The 26,450-nt window shown below is 39.9% G+C and overlaps 1 protein-coding gene across 1 annotated transcript in view; it reads right to left on the bottom strand.

Moving 5' to 3' along the window:
• The window catches only part of LOC122647812 (protein MOR1-like), a 36,307-nt gene extending 10,086 nt beyond the window's left edge, over positions 1-26,221 (bottom strand). The window contains exons 1-3 of the mRNA XM_043841119.1: positions 26,035-26,221; positions 25,720-25,825; positions 25,432-25,555 (exon numbers count right to left, since the gene is read on the bottom strand). Coding sequence (XP_043697054.1) covers positions 25,432-25,555; positions 25,720-25,825; positions 26,035-26,194 — 390 coding nt within the window. The 5' untranslated portion in view covers positions 26,195-26,221. The remainder of the gene's footprint in view (positions 1-25,431; positions 25,556-25,719; positions 25,826-26,034) is intronic.
• Between the last annotated feature and the right edge of the window lie 229 nt (positions 26,222-26,450).

The raw sequence follows: 26,450 nt of genomic DNA, 5'->3' as shown, positions 1-26,450 counted from the left end.
ACTAAGATGGGACATTGCGGTCAAACATCAAGGCACAGGCCATTTTAAGGAGGTGGTATTTTTCCTCTCACCCACACCATTTTGGGGAGGTGTGTCGACACAGCTGGTTTGGTGAAGGATTCCATGATCAGCCAAATATTTTTGAAACTACCCTTCCATGTATTCTCTGCCACTGTCATTGTGGAGAATCTTTGAAGTTTAAAGTGGCGTTGAACTGAGTCTAGACCAATTTGTGGAAAAGCTGAAAACACTAAAACACTTCACTCTTATGTTGCATCATATACACCCAGGTGGTAGGACTATGACAGTCAATAAAAGTAACAAACCATCTGTGACCAGAAATAGAGGCATTCCGAGCAGGACCCCATACATCCAAATAAACAATATAAAAAGGGAAAATACTTCTTTTATTTAATGATGGATAAATAGAACGAGTGTATTTAGCCAAAATACAGGCTTCACAAAAAAACTCATCCTTATACAATTTTGAACTAGTTTGGGAAACAAATGAGATAAAGTCCCAATGAGGGGATGTCCTAATCTACGTTGCCACTGATATAAGTCAGATGAGACTGAACGTAACTGATGAAGGTGAGCATGAATAGTAGTGGAAGGCTGGGAACCACCATCAAGTAAGTAGAGATGAAAAAAAAATTACTTTGCAATTTAGATCCTTTATAAGGCTACTAATAGACAATAAATTAGTAGAGAAGGAAGGAACATGTAAAACAGAATTAAGAGTGAGACAAGAGGAACAAGAAATAGAGCCCTTTCCAGAGATAGAAGAAAGAGACCCATTGGCACCGGAGTCAATGATCCATGAGCTGGAGACTGCCGATGCACACTGACTTCTAACAGAAATACTTGAAGCAAAGTTAGAAATAGAACCAGAAGAGGCAGCAGGTGCAGAAGATTGGGCAGCAGAGGTAGAAGAGGCCTTCAACATCCAACGGAAAGCTTGAAGTTTTTCCATAGAAAGACCAGTGTCTGCAGGAGGTGTGGTAGTAGTCTTAGTCTGATTTGCCTTAGCAGTAGGTTGACCACGGCCCTTGTTTCCACCACCCTTTTTTCTATTTGCTTCAAAATCAACAAGCTTCCCATGTAAATTCCAACATGTGGCCTTAGTGTGCCATAGCTTACCACAATGTTCACATTTGACAGCTTCCTTAACAGCTTTGGAAGTGTAAACAGTAGTAGGGTTTGACCGTTTGAACCAGTCCCAGTGTGTAACGCCGATTGGTCTGTAATTGGAGCATAGCTGAACGGCGTCGATCCTCAATGTCAACCAATGCATAAGACTGTTCTAGGGTAGGAAAGGGATCCTTGCTGAGAATTTGAACTCTAATCGGATCATATTCAACGTTGAGTCCAGCCAAAAATTCATAAACTCAAATCTTATCAACATGTTTGCGATAGGCAGCAATATCACTAGCAGTGGTGGGCTGATAATCCGAGTAATGATCAAGTTCTTGCCAACACTTACGAAGCTCTGTATAATATTGAGAGACAGTTAACTCATTATGTTTTGTATCATGAATCTTCTTCCTCAGTTCAGATACTTGAGCATCATTCCCAACTTGGAAGTAGGTTTCTTTAGCAGCATTCCATATCCGGGCAGCAGTGTCTAAGAGAAGATAACCAGGGGCTACAGAAGCATGCATGGAATTGAGAAGATAAGACATTACCATGGAGTCATGGGATAGCCATCAATCCTGTGCAGGCCCATCTTCATCAGGTTTAACAAGGCTGCCCGTAATATGTTCTATGAAGCCACGGCCAGCAATGGTAAGGTAAGTGGATCTGGACCACATCAGGTAATTTGTCCCATCCAATTTAGTGGGAGAAGCAAAAGGAAGGTACTCATGATGAGAAGAACCATCTGATTCAACTGTTGTGAGATCAGACATGATGTCAAGAGAATATGATATACGGGTTTTGAAATTCCCACAAAATTAACCATCAGAATTTGCTGAAACTTGGGTCGAATTTCCCTCTGGAGATGGCCAAAAATCAGCTGCCTGTGATGAGTAAATAAGAAACCTTCAATTTTTACAAAATTAGGTCAAAAAAACCTGTTTTTGGAGAAATCGCAGGGCTGAATCTAATTTGATCTTGATCCAATTCTGCAGTCTTCAAACAGGAATGGAGGTGTACCAATAACAGCAGGAAGCAATCTCCAAAAAAAGAGAAATCAATCTTCAATCAGAGGAAGACCTCGATCTTCAAAAAGGGAGGAAATCTGCCGGAAGAATCTGGTCAAACTTGTATTCTTCAATCATCTTCAATGAGGTAGAAACGAGGGCAGCATCAAAATCTACAAGAGATCACCTCATAGTATTGCCCTTATGGAGCTGGAAGAGCTGAGAGTGGTGGAAAAGAATAAAAAAACGTGGAGAGGGAATGTACAAAAAAAAAAGGAAAAAAACTGAAGAAACTGCTTTTAGGTTAGAATTTTGGCTCTGATGCCATGTTAGCAGCTTTAGAACGGAATGCTTGAGTGGTCAATAGGATCACCAAGCTCTTTATTTATAATAAAAGAGAGAAGAATTACAATAATACCCCTCATAGCCGACTGTAATTATGAATCGGCTATAGGGGGAAAACACCAAAATGCCTCTTAGGCCATATAACTCAACATGATGTTTTCAATGAAAAACTAGGGTTCTACTTCTACTTTCAACTCTACAACTTACCTGAAGTGCAAGATTGATTGGAGATTCTCAAGTTGAACAACAACAACAACAACGTCATATCCCAACTTAATGGGGTCGGCTATATGGATCTAAGGGTGTCAATCCGGTATGGTATCGGTATTCGGTACAATTTCGGTACGGTACAAAAGTCAAATACCCCATACCTTTACCATACCGTACCCGGATAAATGGTGAATTTCCCATACCGATACCGTACTAACTCGGTACGATTTTGATGCGGTACGGTATTCGGTATTATACCTATATATGGCATTCAATATTTCAATATGATATATTTTATATATAAATTAATAAAATTATTGCATATAATATGAAATATATTATATTTAATATGTTATATTGCATATATAAATTATTATATATATGAAATACATATATATTTATATATATAGACATATAATTATATATATATATATATATATATATAGCTTTTAATTCGGTATGGTACCGGTATTCGGTAAAACAGTACGGTATCGGTATGTACCGACAATTTTAACCTTCATACCGATACCGTATCGTACCGAGTATGGTACCATTTTTCTATACCGGTATCATACCGAATTGTATTCGGTACGGTATAGTAATACAGTGCGGTATCGGTTGCGGTATACAGTTTCGGTGCCTGATTGACACCCTTATATGGATCCAAACGAAACAAGTTAGGGGAAATTGAGGTCTAAACAAAAAAATGGGAATAAAAGATGAGAAAAGAGGATTGGGAAATGAGGTGAGAAATGAAAAATGGAAAATAAAATGGAAAACAAAAGATAGAAGTAGAGGAAAGGGGCACAGCCCAGCAAGTCAAGACTCAAGAGAATCTCAACTAAATAGGGTCTAGTACATGGATCCCAGACCTCCAATACGCTCTATCTGAGGCATTGTTCGAGAACTCAGTTTCGGACCCCAACTCGGTCAGCCCGAGTTGGACCGAGATCTCGACGAGTTGGTACATTTTTTTTAACTCGTTTGGTGGTTTCGGTAGGTTTTTTACCTAGTTTGGTCATGAAATTTGGCATTCAGCCTACTTTGGGTCATTTAAACACAATGGCACAATCAAATTTTCCAAAATCAAAGTTCAAATAGGAGTTTGACTTGTTAGGCTACGATGTACTAATAGGCCCTATTCTACAAATAATTTAGTAATAGAAAGCAATCAATGCATACAATTAATGTAAAACTTAAATAAGCATTAGAAATGTGAAAATGTAAAATACATCCATCTTAACATAGACCTCTATCAACTACTCTTTCGATCTCACTTGAATTACTTCTCACTTATACAGTTATACATCAAATACTAATTTTATCATGCAAACGACTACCGTGTTGGATCAAAACCTCAAGACCCTTGTTCACTTTGTTGAAGCAAGTTAGGCTCTATTTGTAACACATAGGCTTCCCATGTCATAGTGATGCTGAAGAATCGCACATACTCTTACACATAATACATAAAAGTGGAGTCATCAACAAACTGAAGGTACCCTATCTTAGAGTATGGAAGAGCATTCAACGGTGTGCAACATACGTAAAAATCAATTCCAAACAATCACTATTGACCCTATTTTTTTGCAAGAAATTCATTTTTTTAAGAAAATTTAAAAAATAATAATAAATAAATCAGACTCCATGAAGTCATAGATCGGCCAAAGTTGTGTAACATATATTAAATTGACACCCAACCGCCAAGATTTGAACAATTTGGAAAAAAAGAGATTTAGGGAAAAATGGTTTACCTTGGAATCCTCCAAACTTCTTTTAATCACTGCAATCTTGATATAGATCGACGTTTCCAAGTGTTTGTTGAAGTTATCCGGCGATTTTCCATCCAAATTTGACAAGACAAAAGAATTCTTGACAAGATAGAGGTATTCTAATCGAGACGACCGAGAATAGTCGAGACAAAGCACTTTTAATACCTGGGCTTGGTTCAGTCTCGGTCGAACAGAGACCTCGAACCAAGATCTCGGCTGAGACAATGCACTTTTCCTATTTTTCTTGCCATCTCTTCTCACCTATGCAAAAAAGCAAGAAATTAATCGAGATCTCGGCGAGTTCTTGTTCCATGATCCAAGGTCATACTTGGGAGAAGACCGAGACTATGCATGTCCTTCCTCACGAATTCTCCTATGGTAATTTTAGGCCTTCAATCGGGATCATATCACTCCTCCTTACGGGGCCGTCCCTAGGCCTCCATTGAACATGACCATACCACTTTAAACGACTCTTTAGGAGCTTGTCATTGATCGGGGCAACTCCCAAGTCGGTTCTAAATCTCTAATACATTCATTTCTTATTTTATCCTTCCTAGTTTTTCAGCACATCCATCTTCACATCCTCGTCTTTACTACACAAAGCTTCTCAATATGACACTTCTTAACTGCCCAACATTCTGCCCCATACATAATAGTCGGTCGTACAACAGTCCTATAGAACTTTCCTTTAAGCTTTATAGGAATATGTCGATCACACAGCATCTTGGACACACCTCTCTACTTCATCCATCCCACTTTAATTCTCTGTGGCACATCATCCTCTATATCACCTTCTTTATTTATGATTGGCCATCCATCCCAATTTAATTCTCTGTGGCACATCATCCTCTATATCATCTTCTTTATTTATGATTGGCCCCAGATATCTAAAACAGTCACTTTGCGGTATCTCTCTTTCCTCAATTCGCACATTGTCGGTATCCATCATAGTATGACTAAAATTACACATTAAATACTCCGCTTCGTTCTACTAATCTTAAAGTGATGTAAATAAGTCACTTAGAGGGCTTATTTTATTGAAAATAAGCTTTGGGTTGGGTTATGTAGGTGTTGAGCTTTTGATCCCAAGGGTTTATTTTGTAATTGGCCAATTTAATGGGCCTAAAATATGGATAGAAAATAGGAAAATGGGATTTATTCCTTAGTTTAGTTAGAGTCCTATTTTGAGTTTTTCTTTATTATTTCACTTTCTTAGTCAATTTAGGTTACCTTATTAGTTAAGGATAGGGTTGGCCTTTCATTGTTAGTGTTTAAGTCTATTTTTGAGTCTTCTATATAAGTTTGCAAGGGAGGCCATCATTGCACACAAATTTGATTAATGAAATATTGGCTTTAGCCTTTCCAAAAATCCTGAGATAGGTTGGGTGAGATGCCCAGGCTGAGAAAGCCATTCCCTTCCCACATCCCCTTCCATCGGTTCTTGAATCCAAATCCTAATTGAGTTTAAGAGTGCTACAAGCTGCTGAGATTTCTTTCAACTGATCATCACATCTATTTCTTGAAGATTATTACAACAAGATAATTGCTGCTTCAATAGGTTACAAATTTGTGGTTTTTTAATTTGTTATTTCAACCCATAGTTGTCATGGGGTCGCCATGGTGTCATATCGCTGGAATAGTGGGCATATTGACCAACGATATGGGATATGTAAGAATATGGACCGATAAGACCTCCATGGCATCACCATGGCGCCGACATGGACGCCATACCAGGATATATGGCCATATAGACCAATATTCTTGTTCAAGTGTATAAACTTTAGTTTTTAATAATAATTATTATTTTTTAACCTTTTAAAAGATAATGCTTTTCTCTTAAAGTGTATGTGTATTGGAGGGAAAAGTTACGCCTGCAATACAAATTAACACAAAAAAAAAATAAAAAACACTATTGACTAATGACTATACCCTAATAGAAATTGAAAAGAAATCTAAAAGACTCAACAGAGAAGGAGAGAATCGTTAGATAGAAAGAGACTCGAGACTTCGAACCCCTCCAGCAGTCCAGCGACTATCGGCCTCCTTCATCGACTCCGGCGAGTTCTCCCAGCAGGCAAGTAATTGTTTTTTTTTTTATTTGGTAGTTCTTCTTTGTCTTCAGTTCTTCTTCTTATTCTTCTCCTCCCAGTCCTCCAACAGGCAACTCTCTCCTTCAGTTCTTCTTCTTCTTCTTCTCTTCAGTTCTTCTTCACACACACACACACACACACACACAGAAAAAGAGGGAGAGAATCAACAGAGAGGGGTTTTTTTTCTTTTTTCTTCTTCTTGCCTTGCAGAGTTGCAGGCTTGCACACAGTGTCACAGTCACAGAGAGGTTTTTCTTTTTTCTTGTTTCTTCTTCTTGCCTTGCAGTCGTTGCAGGCTTGCACACAGATTTTTTCTTTTTTCTTCCCCTTGCCTTGTATGTTTGCACACAGTCAGTCAATCACAGAGAGGGGACTTTCTTTCTTCTTCCCTTGCACACAGCCACACACACACAGAGACAGAGGGAGAGTCGAGAGAGAGATGGGGGGGAGGGATATACTCATGGTTTAAAGTAGCAACCGATACGATACGATACAGACCGATACGTATCGGTATCGGTCGATACCGATACGTCTCCTTTTTTAAAAAAAAAATGAACTGTCTCGAATTGTATCGACCGATACGGGCCGATACGATACGATACGACCGATATGCATCGATACATTCAGTAAAGGGTTCAGTGGGTGGTTTAATACGTATCGACCGATACGGCTCGATACATACTGATACATCACCAATACGTACCGATACATACCGATACCATTGATACATTCCATAAAAAAGCCATTTTCACTCACAGACTATACAATTCCTAATCTAACGAAAAAATGAAGGAAAACTCTCAACCAACAGCCTAAAATCTTGCATTTAATCTTGGTTTTTCAAACTTTTAAAGAAAAAAACGAATCAAGGAGTGCTACAACATCATCCTTTGCATTATCCAATACTCTTCATGGCTATAGACGATTACAACATGTAAGAAACTTCATCTTTTATAACAATTTCAATTTAATGCACTTGTTTGGTTATACATTATTCACCATTTTAGGTTTATGCACGACACTTATTATCATAGTTCAAAATCTCGCGAAATCTCGATCGAGATTTTGAGAATTTCGACCCTCTCGAAACGAAATGGCCCCTCGAATCAAAAAACTACAAAATTTCGATCAAAATCGAGATTTTTCGAGATTTTTCAAAATCTTAATAGTCGATCCCATGTGTCTGAGTGAATCCTCTATCAACTAGTCTTGCCGTGTATATTTCCACTGCTCCATCTGCCTTATATTTGACAATTGCAACCAACCGATTTTTCTCCTGGAGGAAGACTCACCATATCCCATGTGTCATTTTTTCCTAGTGCCCTCATTTCTTCATTTATTGCATCTTTCCATCTTCAATTGGCCATTGCTTCCTGTCAGGTGTTAGGGATGGAAACAGAAGACAAGGAGAATTCAAAAGCATGGAAAGATGGGGGAAAGAGAGTCATAAGAAACAACATTAGAAATGGGATGCTAAGTACAAGTTCTACGAATAGCAATCGGTAAATCTAGAGTAGGATCCAAAGGAGACTTACCAGGAGGAGTTGGTGAAGAACTTGGATCAAAGAGCAACAACTGGTTAGGTGAAGTGGTGATGGTATTGTCAACATGCTTCTGTTTATGCCACGTTCCTCTAGAAAAAACTTCAAGGTGTCAGATTTCCCAGTCTCCCCCTGGACTTGAGATTGCTCCTATTCCTGCCCCATTATTCCATCCTTGAGTTCAACCGATGTATCTTCTACCATAGACGCATCAAGAGAAGTAATCAAGGGCACCTCTTCACTGACAGACTCCCCCTGAAGAGGAGCATGAGATGGAAAATGTCTCTGTCTCCCGAAAAACAACATCCATAGTGACAAGCAGCCTTCTAGAGGAAGGGTAATAGCACTTGTATCCCTTCTGGGTAGCGTTGCATTTTTTGGGTTATTCTACAACCCCTTCGAATCAAAATTGCCATGAACATGGTGATTTCGGACAAAAACAACACACCCAAAATCCTTAGGACCATAGTTCAAACTCTCGTGAAATATCGATCGAGATTTCGAGAATTTTGACACTCTCGAAACGAAATGGCCCCTCGAATCAAAAAAATACAAAATTTAGATCGAAATTCTCGAGATTTCGAGATTTTTCCTGATGATGATGTCTATGTTCCGGATGATATAGAGACTGAGCAAGAGGCCAGGGATTGGAGACGAGCACAGATGATGAGCAGAGCCAGTTATCATGAGGATCAGGAGAGAGTCGAGAGACAGAGAGTAGGTGGTAGTGGAGGAGCTGGTGCTAGTGGTAGTGGAGGAGCAGGTACAAGTGGAGGAGGTGGGTTGCCTAATCCCTTTAAGAGATCACAGAGTACGAGGGCAGCTCCCCCTCCGCCTCCACCACCACAAGATGACCCAGCACTTCACCAAGCACCTGGTGTTTATAGAAAGAAAGGCAACAAACAACCAAAAATCAAGGGAGCATGGAAAAATCTGAAGGGTATGGTGAAGGAATCTATAGCTAAGTGGATATTATACCATACCATCCCAGCAAACACAGCACAAGGCCCCTTTTATCAGACTATGATAGATTCCATTGCTGAGGCTGGCCCAGGGTATAAGGGACCCACCCCATATGAGATTATGAATGTGTATTTGCCCCAACAAAAGAGAGAGCTTGAAGACTACATCAATGAAATGAGGGGGCTGTGGGAGAACTATGGGGTGACCATAATGTGTGATGGTTGGACTGGTCCTACAAGAAAGTCCATCATCAACTTTATGGTGTATTGTGATGGAAGGACAGTCTTTCTGAAGTCTGTTGATGCATCCAAGAAGAAAAAGGATGCAAAGTATATCTACAATTTGCTGAAGGAAGTGGTAGAAGATGTAGGAGTGGGGAACGTTGTCCAAATTGTAACGGACAACGGAAGAAACTACAAGAGTGTCGGTGAGAGGTTGACGCAAAACAATAAGAACCGATTGTTTTGGACTCCATGTGCTGCCATTGTATAGACCTTATGTTGAAGGACATGGGAAAGATCAAATTGGTACAACATGTTGTGGAAAAGGCAAGGCAAATGACCAACTTTGTCTACAACCATCGGTTTGCACTAAACCTCTTGAGGGAGAAGTGTGGGGGTGACTTACTGAGGCCAGGCATAACTAGATTCGCCACCAACTACATTGCACTCAGGAGTATAGAGACCAAGAAGTCTGGACTGAGATCAATGTTTGCTTCTGAAGACTAGTTCAACTGGAATGGGTCCAATACCCATAGTGGTAGGGAAGCACAAGCTACAGTTTCATCAGATGACTTTTGGTCTAAGTTGCATAAAGTGGTAAAACTTCTAGACCCAGTGGTCAAGGTTTTGCATATAGTTGATTCTGCTCTCAAGGGACCAACCATGCCACATCTATATGCTGCCATAGACTTTATGAATGAAGGTGTTTGCAATGCAAATCCACGAGGTAGCAAACACTTTCTCAAAATTATCAACGAGCGCTGGGAAAATCAACTTATGCATCCACTGCATAAGGCTGGTGAGTGTACACTCTTTGTTTTTTATGCAATTACATCTTTTAAAGTTAATTTGAAGGATATATTACTAACTAGTCAATATGTAATGTCAATTTCAGCATATTATTTGAACCCCAAGTATCAATACAGTCATAGGCTTGGGTTAAATAATAGTCTTATTGACGCAGTCAAAGAAGTAGTTGCCAAGTTGGAGCCGAATAGTAAATTACAGGCGATATGCAACAATGAGGTGAGTCTTATAAGTTATAATTCATTTGGAATTACTCAATTCAATACTAAATAGTAATGAGTCATTACTAATTTTAAATATTTTCCAAATGATTATAGTTGAAGACTTTTAGGGATGCATTGGAAAGTTTTGGAACCGATGCTGCAGAGCAAGGCCGGACACGCGGTGATGCCGGTACTCATTAGTCATTACTTCATTAGTCATTACTCAATTCAATATCTTATTCTTTTGAAATGAAGGTGACATGTTTTTTTCGTTGTAATGCAGCTGAATGGTGGGTGTTGTATGGGGGTTCGGCAAACAATTTAAGAAAAATAGCAATCAAGGTTATGTCCCAGACATGTTCAGCATCTGGCTGTGAACGGAATTGGAGTACATTTTCTCTCATCCACTCGAAGAGGAGAAATAGATTGGGTTCTGAACGTCTCTCTGACTTAGTGTATGTGCATTATAATTTGAGGTTGAAGATGCAACACATACGCATGGGACAAGAGGGTATCAGGGAAAATATCGATCTCGCCTACATTTTCCAGGTGGAGTCAGATGATGAAGACCCTATTGTTGATTGGGTGAGGGATAGAGGTGAGCCAGTGTTAGATCAGCCTGGAGGTAGACCTGACCCCATGATAGCTGAACACATCGAAGCTAATGTGGATGACTTCATGGCTGCAGAGGGTGAGGTACACGCACGGGACGCGTCACCCATACCGTTCCAACCTACTAGTGGTGTTGATGAGGAGGATGAAGATTGGTCTATGTCATCTGGTGGAGATGGTGGTGGTGGTCCTGGTGGAGATGGTGATGATAGAGGTGATGATGAAGGTAATGATGGACGTAATGATGATGGTGATGGTGGTCAAGCATATGAGGGAACTCGAGTCCCGTTTGTGGTACAAGAGCAACAAGAGGCAACCCGTGCCCCCACCGGCCCCACACCAGCCACACGGCCCACATCGTCCACCTCGACCTACTCGAGAAAGCAGCGTGGCCAGTCCCGTCCTGATGGTCGTGGTAGTGGTACTAGTAGGTAGGCAGGCTGAGCTTATGGACATTGATGCCCTATCTGGCTCTGTTGGTGGACTGAGTATTGGCGATAAAGACAGTAAATCGAGTAGGCATTTCCGTGCCCCATCTTTTCATGTAGACAGCAGTCCATCTCCAGCACAATCAGAGCATGGTTCATCTCATTCACATCCATATGGCGAAGGGCATTCTGGGCAGTACCCTTGGGGGCAGCAGCCTATATCTTCTCCATCCATTCCCAGTTTTGAGTATGACTCCCACTCACAGGGATATAGTGGATCGTCTTTTGTGCATGACTTCTTTTCCTACACTGGCTACCCAACCCACCAGCCGCAGCCGTACAACCCGTACATGCTCCCAGAGCCGTCATATGACTCATATCATAGTGGATCAGCGGGTAGTACTTCTTCACAGTTTGGTGACCTATATCCTAGGATAGGTTACCTTCAGCATGTTGATAATGCAGTTTACATGGCCACTGTGGATGACTACACTCGCTTCTTCTCCCAGACTATGACGTGGCATGCATTTGTCCTACAGTCGGAGAGCAATACATGTCGCTCCAGACCATGAGTGGGGTTGATCCTGGACGGCGGAGTAGTTATTATTAGCAAATTTGTAAACATTTGAGATGAATGATGACTAGTTGACTACTTGACTTGTAGCCTTGTACGGGACAATTGGGGATATTGAAATATTGTGATTTGAAATGTTTGATAATTGATATCATCTTCTTAAATCTTAACTCTTAAGCTGTTATTTGTTAACTTGTTATTAACTAGATGTCTTATGTACTTAATATTATGATTTATGACTTAACTTATGAGTCATTATGTTTCCAACTTAGTTCCAAGTCAATTTATTTATTTAATTTACAATGTGTATGTGTAAATGTGTAATTAACTAAGTCATACATTAGGGTCCGACCGTACGTTGCCAATCAATGGTGCACATCCAAAACACCATTTTGGGTGACTATTTTTGCAATTTGACCATTTAAATGTGTTTATATAGCCTAAAATAGGGTTTCCATGAAGTTTCAGGCCTTAACTTAGCCTAAAACCCACCGAAATGACCTATCGAAACATACCAGAAAAAATACAATATTTCGACCGAAATATCCGAAATTTCGAATATTTCGGATATTTCGGTCAGCTCGAAATACCGAAACAAAACGAGTTCTCGAACTATGCTTATTATATATTGCTTATTTATATTGGTTTTTGTTCCAAAAGTGTATTTCCATGTGTATCTTGACCATTTCTATGCGTATTTGTATTGTTCGATACGTATCTTCAAAACGATACGATACGTCTCTTAAAATCACCCGATACCGATACTGATACTTTAAACCTTGGATATACTATAACATATTAAATGACATTAAAAAGAGTACACTTTCATGTTGATTTTTTAAGTTATAGGGTATATATTGTAGCATACTAAATTATATTAAAAATAAAGAATAAAAATAAAACATGGTCGACATGATTGCCATAGCGGGCGACTTGTCGATATATCAATTAGACACCCCTCCACCGACTTGGATCGCCGTGACAACGTGACAACTATACTTCAACCAAAGAAATTGTTCCCTCATTTGAGTTTCCATTGTTCTCTTGTTTCCCTTATTCTACCTTCTGATGCAGATTCATCATCAAATAAGGCTTGTTTCATTGGGAATAAGTCTAGGGTTGAGTTACATACATGTTGGGCCTTTGATCCCAAGGGTTTTCTATGTATTAGGCCACTTTAGTGGGCCTGAAATAGAGGTATATAGGTTGCATACGGGATTAGCCCAATACTTAGTTTTTATTTTGTGTTTTTAATTGAACCGGTTTAAATTGGTTGCATCCAATTGGTTCAATTGGTCTAATTTAAGTGAAGTGATCCTATTGGCTAAGAGGTTCTTATATCCTATTGGCTACTAGGGAATCTTCTTTATTTTAAGTAGTTTAAGTTGTTTTAAGTCATTAGGACTCTATTTTGAGTCTATTTGAGTTTCCTAGTCAGTTTAAATTGCCTAATAGGTTAGGGATAAGGTTAGGCCATTCCTTTTTAGTGTCTAAGTCTATTTTTGAGTCTTCTATATAAGTTTGTAAGGGAGGCCAGCATTGAAAACGAATTTGATTAATGAAAAAGCTTTTGTTTGCTGCCATAGCTGCTGCTCTGCTCTGTTGAGTGAACCTTGTGAGTAATATCAAGGCTACCTTGTGGGTAATATCAAGGTGAAGGGATTGGTGGACTCCGATCGACTCCTTGCATCTTGTAGATCGGGAGGTCCTTCTTCTAGTTCTTCAAAGCTGCTACCATTGAAGATTTAATCTTTCAAGTAAGTAGTTTATCAATTCAGCATTTAACCTTCTTCTTCTAATCCTATAACCTAAGCTCCATCTACTCCTATTATCACCCCTTCCATTAATCCATAGATCCATTAGAACCCTAAAACCCAAAATCCAATTCTGCCCTAAATTGCAGAATTTTGTAACTCATCCAAACCCTAACTTCTTTATACCAAAATAACCCCCTAGACCTGCCCATTAATACCCTATAAACCTCTTTCCTAAAATCTGCCCCTAAACCCTAGATCTTACAAACAGTCCATTTTCATAAGGCATCCTACCCAAAACCCTAGAATTCCAACCTCAACCAAATTTGATCCAACTTATACCATTAGACTCATAAAATTCTGCACATCATTACCAAATAAAACCCTAAGTTGAAACCCTAACCATAACCCTAATTCTGCCCTAATTAGCCTAAGCTGTCCCAATCGGCCAGCCTTGTTAAGAGATCCTATTACCCTGGTTCCTAGTGGGATTACTCCTACCTAGGACTACATTAAATTGGTATCAGAGCTATGGCAGAGGGAAGCTCCAACCAAGCCTTGAAAGACCCACCTCCCTTTGTTTTCAAGACCCAAGTTCGTCTACCCAATGGGAGCACAGCCATCTTAGTTGTTGATGAGAGGAGACGTAACAACATTATTTCACAATCCGTGGTGGATATGCTGTCCCAATCAGGAGAGATTTGCATCGAGCCTACAGGTAAAGTCTGTGTTGAATTTGGGTGTTCTTCATATCATGATGGTGCTTGGTGTAAGCCGGTACCATCTCCAAGGATCTTTATTGCAGTAGGTTGCAATTGGTTGGACGAGCGACAAGGTTGGATTGAACCGGAAAACAACTTGTGTGTCCTACCTGATCGACAACGTCTATACCATTTGTTTACTCTAAAAGGATTACAACCAAAGGTGACCACATCGACTGTACAGCCACAAGGACTGCCGAACATGTCAACTCAACTGCAAGTAACATCGACTGTGTTTGAAGTTTCACCTATGGCAGATGCACCAACAAAAGATTCTACTAAAGCGGTTTGTGTTGAAGAGATTCAAGAACCTATAGCTAAAGAAATTCAAGTAGACCAAGCTGCACCAGTAGTTGAGATCATGGTTGAGAAGCTCGGCCATCAAATTGATGTGGAGGTCCAACACACAATGGTAGAAGAAACTACTGAAGAGGGCAAAGTAGACAAGGCTGAGGACATGGAAGATGAAGTGGTGATTGACAACACTCCACAAGAAATCATCGACATCCAAGATGTTGTTCTTGAAGAGGTCGAGCACATAGAGTTTGTTATGCCACTATGGTTCTTTGAAGAGAACGCTCCACGCATTGAAGACTTTATCCCCAATGTTCCCGCTTCACCGAAATTCTGTTTGGGGATGGTCAAAGCTACTGATCACATGTTGATTCCCCCTCATCACTACAAAATTCGAGGACGAATTTTTTCAAGTTGGGGAGAGTTGATGCAGATTCATCATCAAATAAGGCTTGTTTCATTGGGAATAAGTCTAGGGTTGAGTTACATACATGTTGGGCCTTTGATCCCAAGGGTTTTCTATGTATTAGGCCACTTTAGTGTGCCTGAAATAGGGTATATAGGTTGCATACGGGATTAGCCTAATACTTAGTTTTATTTTGTGTTTTTAATTGAACCGGTTTAAATTGGTTGCATCCAATTGGTTCAATTGGTCTAATTTAAGTGAAGTGATCCTATTGGCTAAGAGGTTCTTATATCCTATTGGCTACTAGGGAATCTTCTTTATTTTAAGTAGTTTAAGTTGTTTTAAGTCATTAGGACTCTATTTTGAGTCTATTTGAGTTTCCTAGTCAGTTTAAATTGCCTAATAGGTTAGGGATAAGGTTAGGCCATTCCTTTTTAGTGTCTAAGTCTATTTTTGAGTCTTCTATATAAGTTTGTAAGGGAGGCCAGCATTGAAAACGAATTTGATTAATGAAAAAGCTTTTGTTTGCTGCCATAGCTGCTGCTCTGCTCTGTTGAGTGAACCTTGTGAGTAATATCAAGGCTACCTTGTGGGTAATATCAAGGTGAAGGGATTGGTGGACTCCGATCGACTCCTTGCATCTTGTAGATCGGGAGGTCCTTCTTCTAGTTCTTCAAAGCTGCTACCATTGAAGATTTAATCTTTCAAGTAAGTAGTTTATCAATTCAGCATTTAACCTTCTTCTTCTAATCCTATAACCTAAGCTCCATCTACTCCTATTATCACCCCTTCCATTAATCCATAGATCCATTAGAACCCTAAAACCCAAAATCCAATTCTGCCCTAAATTGCAGAATTTTGTAACTCATCCAAACCCTAACTTCTTTATACCAAAATAACCCCCTAGACCTGCCCATTAATACCCTATAAACCTCTTTCCTAAAATCTGCCCCTAAACCCTAGATCTTACAAACAGTCCATTTTCATAAGGCATCCTACCCAAAACCCTAGAATTCCAACCTCAACCAAATTTGATCCAACTTATACCATTAGACTCATAAAATTCTGCACATCATTACCAAATAAAACCCTAAGTTGAAACCCTAACCATAACCCTAATTCTGCCCTAATTAGCCTAAGCTGTCCCAATCGGCCAGCCTTGTTAAGAGATCCTATTACCCTGGTTCCTAGTGGGATTACTCCTACCTAGGACTACATTACCTTCCCATTGTTCTCTTGGTTCCCTCATAGGATTTTTGTTTCCATTGCTCTCTTTCTCGTTCTTTGGAGATTTTCTTTTAGATCCTGCCTTGGATTAGACCTATTCAGGTTCTAGTCTTACATTTTTTGGTATCAGAGCCTATCACCTCCTAGGGTTGATATCAATACAAAGAAGATGAAGACAGAAGTTCCTTACTTTGCTAGAACAAATGCTCCATTCCTATTTCCTTGATTGGTTGGATTCTCTAGAGGAATATTTTGACTGGTAGAACCAAACAGAGGCACAGAAGCTTAGTTTTATTTACTCCCGATTGGCTGGTTATGCTAAACAATGGTAGTAATCCCATGAAGAGTAACTCAAAGCTAGAAGATGTGTACCTAGGACTTGGGAAGAGATGAAGCACGAGTTGGAGAACAAGTGATGTAGCCCCAAGTAAGAAGAAGAAGAAGTCCTGAACTTAGGGCTTAAGTAGGGAGCCATAGGTTAGGTTTATTTTGCTTGCATTTTCCATACTTAGTTTATTTTCTTTTCTGTTTTTTAAATTGAACCGGTTTAAATTGATTGCATCCAATTGGTTCAATTGGTCTAATTTAAGTGAAGTGTTCCTATTGGCTAATAGGCTCTTAAATCCTATTGGCTAGTATGGATCTTCTTTTAAATTAGTAGTTTTAAGTTAGAATCTTTTAATTTAAGCTAATAGGGATAACTAAGTCTTTTCAGGGTTTTAAATTAGTAACTTTGTTTTAATTAGGTTCCTTCCACGATTTTAAGTGAGGAGGTAGTTAGATTGTATTAGGAATTGGCCTAAGGCCTTAATATAAATAAATAAAATCATGGAGGCTCCCTCACAATTGAATTTTAGAAGAAAAAAAAAGACTGTTTACTGGCTGCCGATTGCTGCTGCTGCTGCTCCTGCTCTTGCTCCTTGGAGTGTTGCCTTGTGGATCTATCAAGGAAGAAGGACAGGTGGACTTCCTGTGACTCCTTACGCCGTGACGGCTAGGAGGTTCTCTCTTTGTGAAGGTGGTTTCATCCTTCATTGATCAAGCTGTTGCCGGTGGAATCCTGTGGTAAGTTTGAATTTAAATTCTGTTTTCCATTCCTTCTCCTTCCCCATTCGATCCCCCTTTAATTTCTGTTTTAATTTCATAAACCCTAGTTCAATCTAAGTTCTGTCCAGCCCTATCCCCTCACCCAATTCCTCTCAGATTTCAGGCATATCATCCCTATCCTAGCCCCTATACTCAATCCTAGTTTGAACCCAATCTGATCATCTAAAACCCAACTTCAAACCCCCATCCAAAACCCTAAGGTTCACCCTAGAACCTGAAACCTAACACCCAAACCCTAACTCTAATTCTGCAGGAATTTTAAACTCATCCAAATGTCAATATTTTTATAGAAAAATAATCCCCTAGACCTGCTGATCATTACCATATATCACATTCACCCCTAACCCTAGCCTAAACCCTAAATTTGCCCTAAACAGCCCCAAATCTGCCCCAAACACCAGACTCGATCAGAACTTGATTTTACTTGGCTTCTAGTAGGGCTTTACCCTATCTAGAACTACATTATTTGGTATCAGAGACAGGTTGAACATGGCAATCCAGTGCACAATACAGTGCTGCCACATCCACCCGACCCTATGGCTGCTATGATGGACTTGTTCCAAAAATTTACTGCTGAACAGAGGGCTGTAACTGAAGCTCAAAAGGCTGCTGCCGATGCCATCATAGCTAGGGTGCAACGATTGAAAGAACAAAGGGTTCCCCTTGATAAAGACAGCAACTTACCTATAGAAGAAGACAGGTACCAACTGCATTCAGTTGTACAGAGGCTGCCTGATAGAGATGGGAGCCCCAGAGATGATTACAAGGGTTATAGAAATGGACCCAGAGGTCATAGGGACAAAATCAGGACTGACCGAGATGACAGGGATGGTAGAGATTATTAAAGAGATTGTCAGGACAGACCTAGAGATGCCCGTGAGCCTTCCAGGGAACACAAAGATCACCACCGAGGCTACAGAGACAGAGATAGAGAAGACCGGGACAGAAATAGAGGTCGTCAGCCTACTTTTGAGGAGTATATGAGGTCCTACTTCACTGGAGACCAAGGCCCTAATCGGCGCTACACAGACAACCAAAAGGTGAAGCTTAAGCTGAAAGAATTCGATGGTCACCCTGACCCCCAGGTATTTTATGACTGGCTAGTTGCAAATCTGCAATAGATGATTACTTCGACTAGTATGATTTGTCTGAAGAGAGGAAAATGAAGTTAGTCCGTGCTACACCTGTCGGACCAGCATGTGAGTGGTGGAGAACCACTAAAAGAGAGATGGACTTTGATGGTACTGCACCCCGCACTTGGGAAGACACGAAATACGACCTGAGTAAGCAATATTTGCCAAGGCACTTCAGGTCTCAGCTACAGGATCAATTCAACTCCCTCCGCCAAGGGACCATGACTGGAACTGAGTACATGAGGCAATTCGATGCTCTTTCTTCTCGCACTGGCATTAGGGAGGTGGGCATCCAAATGCTTTCCCGGTTCAAGTTGGGTTTGTCAAGTGAGATCAACAGGGCAATTGGGGTGGTTGACGTTGAAGACATTCGAGATTGCTTTCAGAAGGCCTTGAAAGCAAAGGAGCTACTAGCTTCAAGTAAACAACCGGGTCCTACTCCCAAGCCGGCCTACATCAACACTAGTACCTCACAACAAGGACCCTCTATAGGCAGCACCTCCTGCCCTGCTGTTCCCCCACGTGTTGATGATAGGGGCAAAGCACCTATGGGCCGTAATGACCCTTTCACTTGTTACCATTGTCAAGATAAGGGGCATATTGCTAGGGACTGTCCACACAAGAAGAAGCCAATCAACGTGACTGAAAAGGAAGAAGTTCAAGGTAAAGATGAAGACCAGGGAGCACATCATATTCATGCACTCCCTCCTAATAATGAATATGATGTGGCTAATTATTTTGATGATGATGTACGAGGTGTTCATGTGATACTTCAAGAGGTTGCTGCCCAGCCAGAGTTCCAGCATTATTCATCTGTCAAAGAGCTGCTGTCCGCATACAAGCTTGAACCATCCGCTGAAGATGAACTCAAGAAACTTGATCGTAATTTGGAAGACCATTCTGTGATCTCCAGCCATTCATCGGAGATGAATGCTTTCAAGACGGAGAGAGTTAATGCAGCCCCAAGTAGGAAGAAGAAGAAGTCCTGAACTTAGGGCTGAAGTAGGGAGCCATAAGTTAGGTTTATTTTGCTTGCATTTTCCATACTTAGTTTATTTTCTTTTCTATTTTTTAAATTGAACCGGTTTAAATTGGTTGCATCCAATTGGTTCAATTGGTCTAATTTAAGTGAAGTGTTCCTATTGGCTAATAGGTTCTTAAATCCTATTGCCTAGTATGGAATCTTCTTTTAAATCAGTAGTTTTAAGTTAGAATCTTTTAATTTAAGTTAATAGGGGTAACTAAGTCTTTTCAGGGTTTTATATTAGTAACTTTGTTTTAATTAGGTTCCTTCCACGATTTTAAGTGAGGAGGTAGTTAGATTGTATTAGGAATTGGCCTAAGGCCTTATTATAAATAAATAAAATTGTGGAGGCTCTCCCACAATTGAATTTTAGAAAAAAAAGACTGTTTACTGGCTGCCGATTGCTGCTGCTGCTACTCCTGCTCCTTGGAGTGTTGCCTCGTGGATCTATCAAGGAAGAAGGACAAGTGGACTTCCTGTGACTCCTTACGCCGTGACAGCTGGGAGGTTCTCTCTTTGTGAAGGTGGTTTCATCCTTCATTGATCAAGCTGCTGCCGGTGGAATCCTGTGGTAAGTTTGAATTTAAATTCTGTTTTCCATTCCTTCTCCTTACGCCGTGACGGCTAGGAGGTTCTCTCTTTGTGTAGGGGTCTATTTTTGAGTCTTTTATTTAAGGTTGTAATGGGAGCATGCATGGAACATAAATTTTGATATTAATGAAAGCTTTTGCTGCTCTTCTTCTCCATTGAAGATTTTTGTTTTGTGTTTGATCAAAGCTGGTGGGATTGGTGTTTGATCTAATTGACACCTTTCAGTGGGAAGTGTGGGTGGTTCATTGGTGCCTTGGTGGGATTGGTGTTTGATCCAATCGACACCTAGCGGCCTTTGTTGCTGATGGTAAAGGATGAAATGTTTTCCCTGTGCAGTCCCAGCTCTGTAGTTTTGGAGTCGTTACAGAAAGGACAATGATTTTGCAAAGGAGAAAAAAGAAATTATTGAAACACCAAAAACTTGATATCCTTGGTCAAACAAATCCAGATGAAAGCAACTCATTAAGCATCACTTTGGCCTACATAGATACCTCATTCTCTAAATGTGCAATTACACTAGCAACAGCTTCTTCAATGCTTCCTTTATAAAAAATCAAGGTAACTTCCTGAAGATCATCATATTTACCTGAAGAACCTCCAAGGTCTAACTTCTCACATGACCAACTGAAAACTATGCTAGCTTATTCCAGTTCCTCCAAAAGGGACCATTACATCCATCTAAACCATATTGAAATTGATGGAATCCCACATCCAATTAGTAGATTCATCAATGAAAAAGGCCCAATAGGAAAGGGAAAGATGAATACCTAGAATATGATGTCCTTGGTGGAGAAAAAAAAAACAGGTGCATGGTAACCAAAACTACAGCTGCACTGACAAGTTTTTACTTAAATGCCTTCCACGGGATAGACTGAGTAAACAAGAAAGAATTCAAGAAGAGAAGACTATACAAGTTAACCATAAATTTCTTCAGCTTCCTAGAGTGTTTGTGTTCTAATTTTTGGGAACTTCCTAGAGTGTGTGTGTTTTTATTTTATTTTCATTTCCAGTCCTTTATTATTATGGAATGAAGGTTTTTAGACTGTAGGACACTCAGTTAATATTATATAATAATTTAAACAACCATTCCTTTGTAGAGTTGCAAGCCTTTGGGACAGTAAAATAGTCCAGCATATGCTAGGAGTTATAGGGCCTTAAGAACACGAAGATGGGTTATTCCTATTCATGCTTCTCTATCTGATCAAACAAGCAGTTGTGAGACCTCGGATGTGTTATGAAGATAGCATTTCTCCTGAGACTACCACATTGTTTTTGAGTTTTTTTTTTTTTTTGGTATACTAGTTAGGCAGACCTCCTTTGGAAGCTTGTTGTATCCTTTTCATTTGATTCATCAATAATGTGTTACTAAGTGAAAGGGGAGCCAAATCTTGTTAAGGAATGTTTGGATTGGGCTTTCTAATCCCTCGGTGGTTCCATTCCTTTCCCTTTCCTCCTTAAGGAAACATTCTTCGGTTTGCTCTGATCATAATCCAATTCTCCTCAATACCCATCCCAAGTCCCAACAAACCTTCTTTCAGGAAACTCTTCCATTTCCAGATGGCTTGGACCTACCACCCCAATTTTAATACCCTGTGCTCTGATTTTTGGTCTGCGCCTTCCCTAGACCCACTCCATTGCCAACTTGCTTCCTTCTCTAACCTCCTTCAAAGCTGGAATAAACAAGTTTTCGGACACATTGACACTCATAAAAGAAATCTTTTCTCTAATTTTGAACATCTAGAGAATCTTAACGCTCCCCTTGCTGAATCCTTAAATTCTGTTGCTTCTAACTTAAAGTGGATTTTTTATGCGGAGGAAGCTTTCTGGTTGCAAAAGTCAAGACACAACTACATCAAGGATGGTGACCAAAATACCAGATATTATCATTCCATTGTCAAATCAAACCTGAGAAGGAGGAAGATTGATTTCCTGGTTTTGAAGAATGGTGAAAAAACTTCCAATCCTGTAACCATCGCAAATGCCTTCTGATCATTTGCAACAAGTCTTTCTGACCTCTAACCCTCTAGATGCTAGTTTTGTGGAATGCCTATTTTCGAATGTGCCCTCACCTTCTCAACAAAATCTGCCTCCCACTTTGGAGGAAGTCAAAAATGCAGTTTTCTCAATGGGTCCGTTCAAAGCCCCGGGGATTGATGGGTTTCAAGCTTGCTTCTTTCAAAACTGTTGGGACTTGGTTAAAAATGACTTATTCTCCTTTGTTGTTAACTTCTTCAGTTCTCTCAATCTTCCTCCTAGTGTTAACCATACTCTGGTCTATTTCATCCCTAAAACTGATAATGCTAATAAGCTTGGGGAGTTTAGACCTATCAGCCTATGCACTGTAAGCTATAAAATAATTGCAAAGATCATTGCGAATAGGTTAAAAACCTTTACCCCTTTGTTTATTTCTCCACATCAAGCTGCCGTTGTGGCAGGTCAACAGATTTCTGACAATATCATCATTGCTCAAAAAATATTCCATTTCCTCAACCACAAAAAAGGTATGCTAGGGTATGTTGCATTAAAAATTGATATGTAAGGGCTCTAGGGGAATTCGACAAGGATGCCCTCTCAGTCCTTATTTATTTATCACAGCTATGGAGGTGCTGTCGCGACTCATGACTGCTTATAGAGATCTGAATTTGTTTAAAGGAATTAAAGTTGCTAGGAATGCCCCTGAAATTTCTCATCTCTTGTTTGCTGATGATATACTCATCTTTTGCAGAGCTATGCCTGAGGATCTTTTAACCATTAAGGCTATCCTTGATTTGTTTTCTGACCTGTCAGGGCAGGAGATTAACTTCTCAAAAAGTGGTATTCATTTTACCAAAAATGTCCCCGTGCATGATAGAAATCATCTTTGCTCTATTTTAGGCATTTCTGAAATGCCTAATGAGGCAGCTTACCTTGGAACCAGTTTATTTCCTCACAGATCTCGCACTAAATGCTTTTATCCTCTGATTAATAGGATGAATTCTAGATTATCTCGTTGGAAAGCTAACCTTCTCTCTTTTGCAGGGCGTAGTGTGCTTATTAAATCTGTTCTTAGTTCTTTACCTGCCTACCTCATGAATTGTTTCTACTTTCCCAACTCTATTTGTAAGAAAATTGATTCTATTTGCCTAAATTTTTGGAATGGGGGTATTGAAACTCATAGGAAAACCTCTCTTGTTGGAAGAAAATTTGTCGCCCCTTGTCGGAGGGAGGGCTTGGTTTCAGGAGAGCTAGAATTCACAATGAGGCTCTTCTTTTGAAATTGGGTTGGAGGTTTTTGACCTCTGACAATTCTCTGTGGGCTCAAATCTTGAAAGCCCGTTACTTTCCCAATACGTCTCTTTTTTATCCCAAAACCATGTCTAAAAAGGGACCTTGGACTTGGAATAGTATCACCAAAATCATTGGAACTCTAAAGTCGATCACCTTTAGGAAAATTGGGAATGGTCTGGATACCTACTTCTGGTCGGATCCTTGGATTCCTACCATTCCGGGTTTTTCTATCCTTGGGGATGCTCCCCATAGGACTCACACCTCTTTCTTTCCCATTATCTTTTATGGGATTGTGACCGGCTGAGACTGGCTGTCCCTACCATCGCACCTGCAATATCTCTCATACCAACTTCTGACCATTGCGATTCTTAGTGGTGCACCCTCACCAAGGATGGTCAGTTTAACACTAAAAGAGCTGCCATTTTTCTTAACTCTCTGACCACTAATCATGATTTATCTTCTTGCAATTGGTGGAAGTTTTTTTGGAAACTCAATCTACATCCCAAGTTTAAAATGTTTTTTTGGCGTGTATTAAATGCAAGGATTCCAGTTAAGGATACTGTTTCGAAATGGATTCAAGTGGGATCCCACTTGTGCTCTCTGTGGCACTTGTAATGAGACCATCTGGCATATCTTCTTCTCCAGTGATTGGGTTAAACATATCTGGGTAGCCGGTCCTTTGCGATTGAGGACTGAATTTATCACCCATCCTTCTTTGGAACAATTATGCATATCCACCTTCCTCTCACAAAGGCTTGATAAATCCTCTCTGCAATGGCTTTTTTCAGTGTTTATTATTACTTGTCACTGCATTGGGAAGCTAGGAACAATGCTTGTTTTAAGTCTGTTAAACCTAACCCTATAAAGCTTTTAAGGAAGATTTCTTTGTGGCTGCAGGATCTTCATATCTCCCCTACTCCTTTTTCATCCCCATTTGTAACTGATCTTGATGAGGATTTGTCTTTTTCTTCCATGCCTGATTTACCCACTTTAGATTTTCATGTTTTGTTATACGCAGGGGTTAATTCCAGAGACTTAAATTCTTCTGGTTGGGCCTTTGGCATTTTGTTAGATGACAAATTCATTTTGGTCACTACAGGTTTCATTAAAAATTCCCATGTTATGGAACCAGAGCTGACTGGGATGATTAACGGGATAAATTTTGCTTCAAAGAGAGGTGTGAAGCTGAAAGAAGTTTGGTGTTCTGACCATTCATTGCCTGGACTTCTTCCAACTCCATCCCGATCTCCTTGGCCATATGAAACACTAACCCTTTTCTTACAAATTTCGGACATGGCAAAAGATATTCGTTTTCGACCTTTAACTGATGATAGGATTCTAACTTGGTTAAGGCTAAAAGCTAATGTAGCAGCAAAACAATCTCTTCCTTGTATGTATGAACAATGTACTAATTTGCCATCAAGCTAAATATATATTTTCCTTTCATCAAAAACAAAAAAATAGTGTGTTACTTATCCAAAAAGGGAGAAAATTTTAAATCTTAATTATGTAATTGTAAGTCCCATTTGACGCATCCATTCTATCCAATAAAATTTGAGTTCCTCATTAAAAATAAATACATTTTTCCAAGGACAATGACCAAATGGCTGAATCTGAATACATAATACACTACTAGGAGTATAATGTGTTTATCCCTCTTCCCCCCTCCCAAATTCAACTTATCTCCAGAAAAAGATCTTTTTAATTAGGGGGAAAATGAAAGTAATACAACAGGATTCAAACCTCCAGCCCATTAGCCCAAAGAGGCACTCCTCAAACTTAACTTGAGAGTTGAGAGGCGTAGAGATTGGTAGTTAAAGAAAAAAAAATATCACTGACGGCAACCTGTTTGCTAGCACAAGTGGCACTAAAACAACTACTAGATGTACGCTGTTGAACTCTGTAATAATGAAAGACAAAGATCCACTGAAAACCTTATTCTCCAAAGCACACAATGGCTTACCAGGAACACTTCCATGGCCTCCAACTCCACCCAAAGCAAAAACACCATCTGCGCCTTCTCCACCGTCTTGGGCCGACCAGTGAGGCATTTGGCAACAATGGCGTCGCATATTTCTTTCGCAAATCTATATTTGAAAACAGGTATTAAGAAAAAAAGATTGTCTATAAGCGAGCATAGCAGGTACAACTGTACAAGTTTAAAAAATTTGTCTAAGATACAAATGATATATACACATGCAACACGTAATGAGATCCACAAGAAATTGACAACATTCTAGTAGCACCTTACCTTCCAGCATCGGCATCAGCAGCTCGTAAGAAGGCAATAAGGGCATCAAGAGCTTTATCTTGTACAGGAGCATTCGAATCAGCAACCGCCTTTTTAAAAAAAGGACCTGATCAAAAGAAATAATGGCATAGATAGCAGTAAGTGAGATCAATGAAAGGCTAAAGGAAAATTTGCATTTGATGCATGTAGGAAAAAAAGCCATACCCTAAATCAATAAATGCATCAGCTCACATTGCAGATGCAGAAATTGATCAATGTGATACCAATATACTAAAGAAGCAGATCTGTGCCCTAGAAATGAGAAAGCGAACTCACCGAATTCTCTGAGACGGGGATCCTTAGGATCAGTTATGGAATCGCAGACGACGGCAAGGTCGATATTGGCATCGTTTCTGACCTTCCAGTTCTTATGTAATAGACGATCTTCCCACGGCAGTTTCTTCGCTTCTTTTAATAACTTCTCGTCTTCCGACATTTTTTGTTGTGGTTTCTTTGAAAACGAGTATCTTTCTTTTTACAGAAGGAATGAAAGTTCTCTCTCTACGTGTGTATCTCGTTTGTTCGTCAGTGTCTGTCGGCGGCAACGGAGGAGAAGAGCCTAGGTGACACCTCCGAATTTTTATCACCTGCGCTTCCCCTGCCGGTACGGTTCCCTAGTGCCTCTAATAAAAGGGATAGATCTCACTCGGGTAGTGTATTCGATCAGGGGGTGGAATAGTCATTTCAGCCCC

Source organism: Telopea speciosissima, unplaced genomic scaffold, assembly GCF_018873765.1.
Source record: "Telopea speciosissima isolate NSW1024214 ecotype Mountain lineage unplaced genomic scaffold, Tspe_v1 Tspe_v1.0175, whole genome shotgun sequence".
NCBI classification, from domain to species: domain Eukaryota; kingdom Viridiplantae; phylum Streptophyta; class Magnoliopsida; order Proteales; family Proteaceae; genus Telopea; species Telopea speciosissima.
This window is presented reverse-complemented; position numbering and strand designations above follow the sequence as displayed.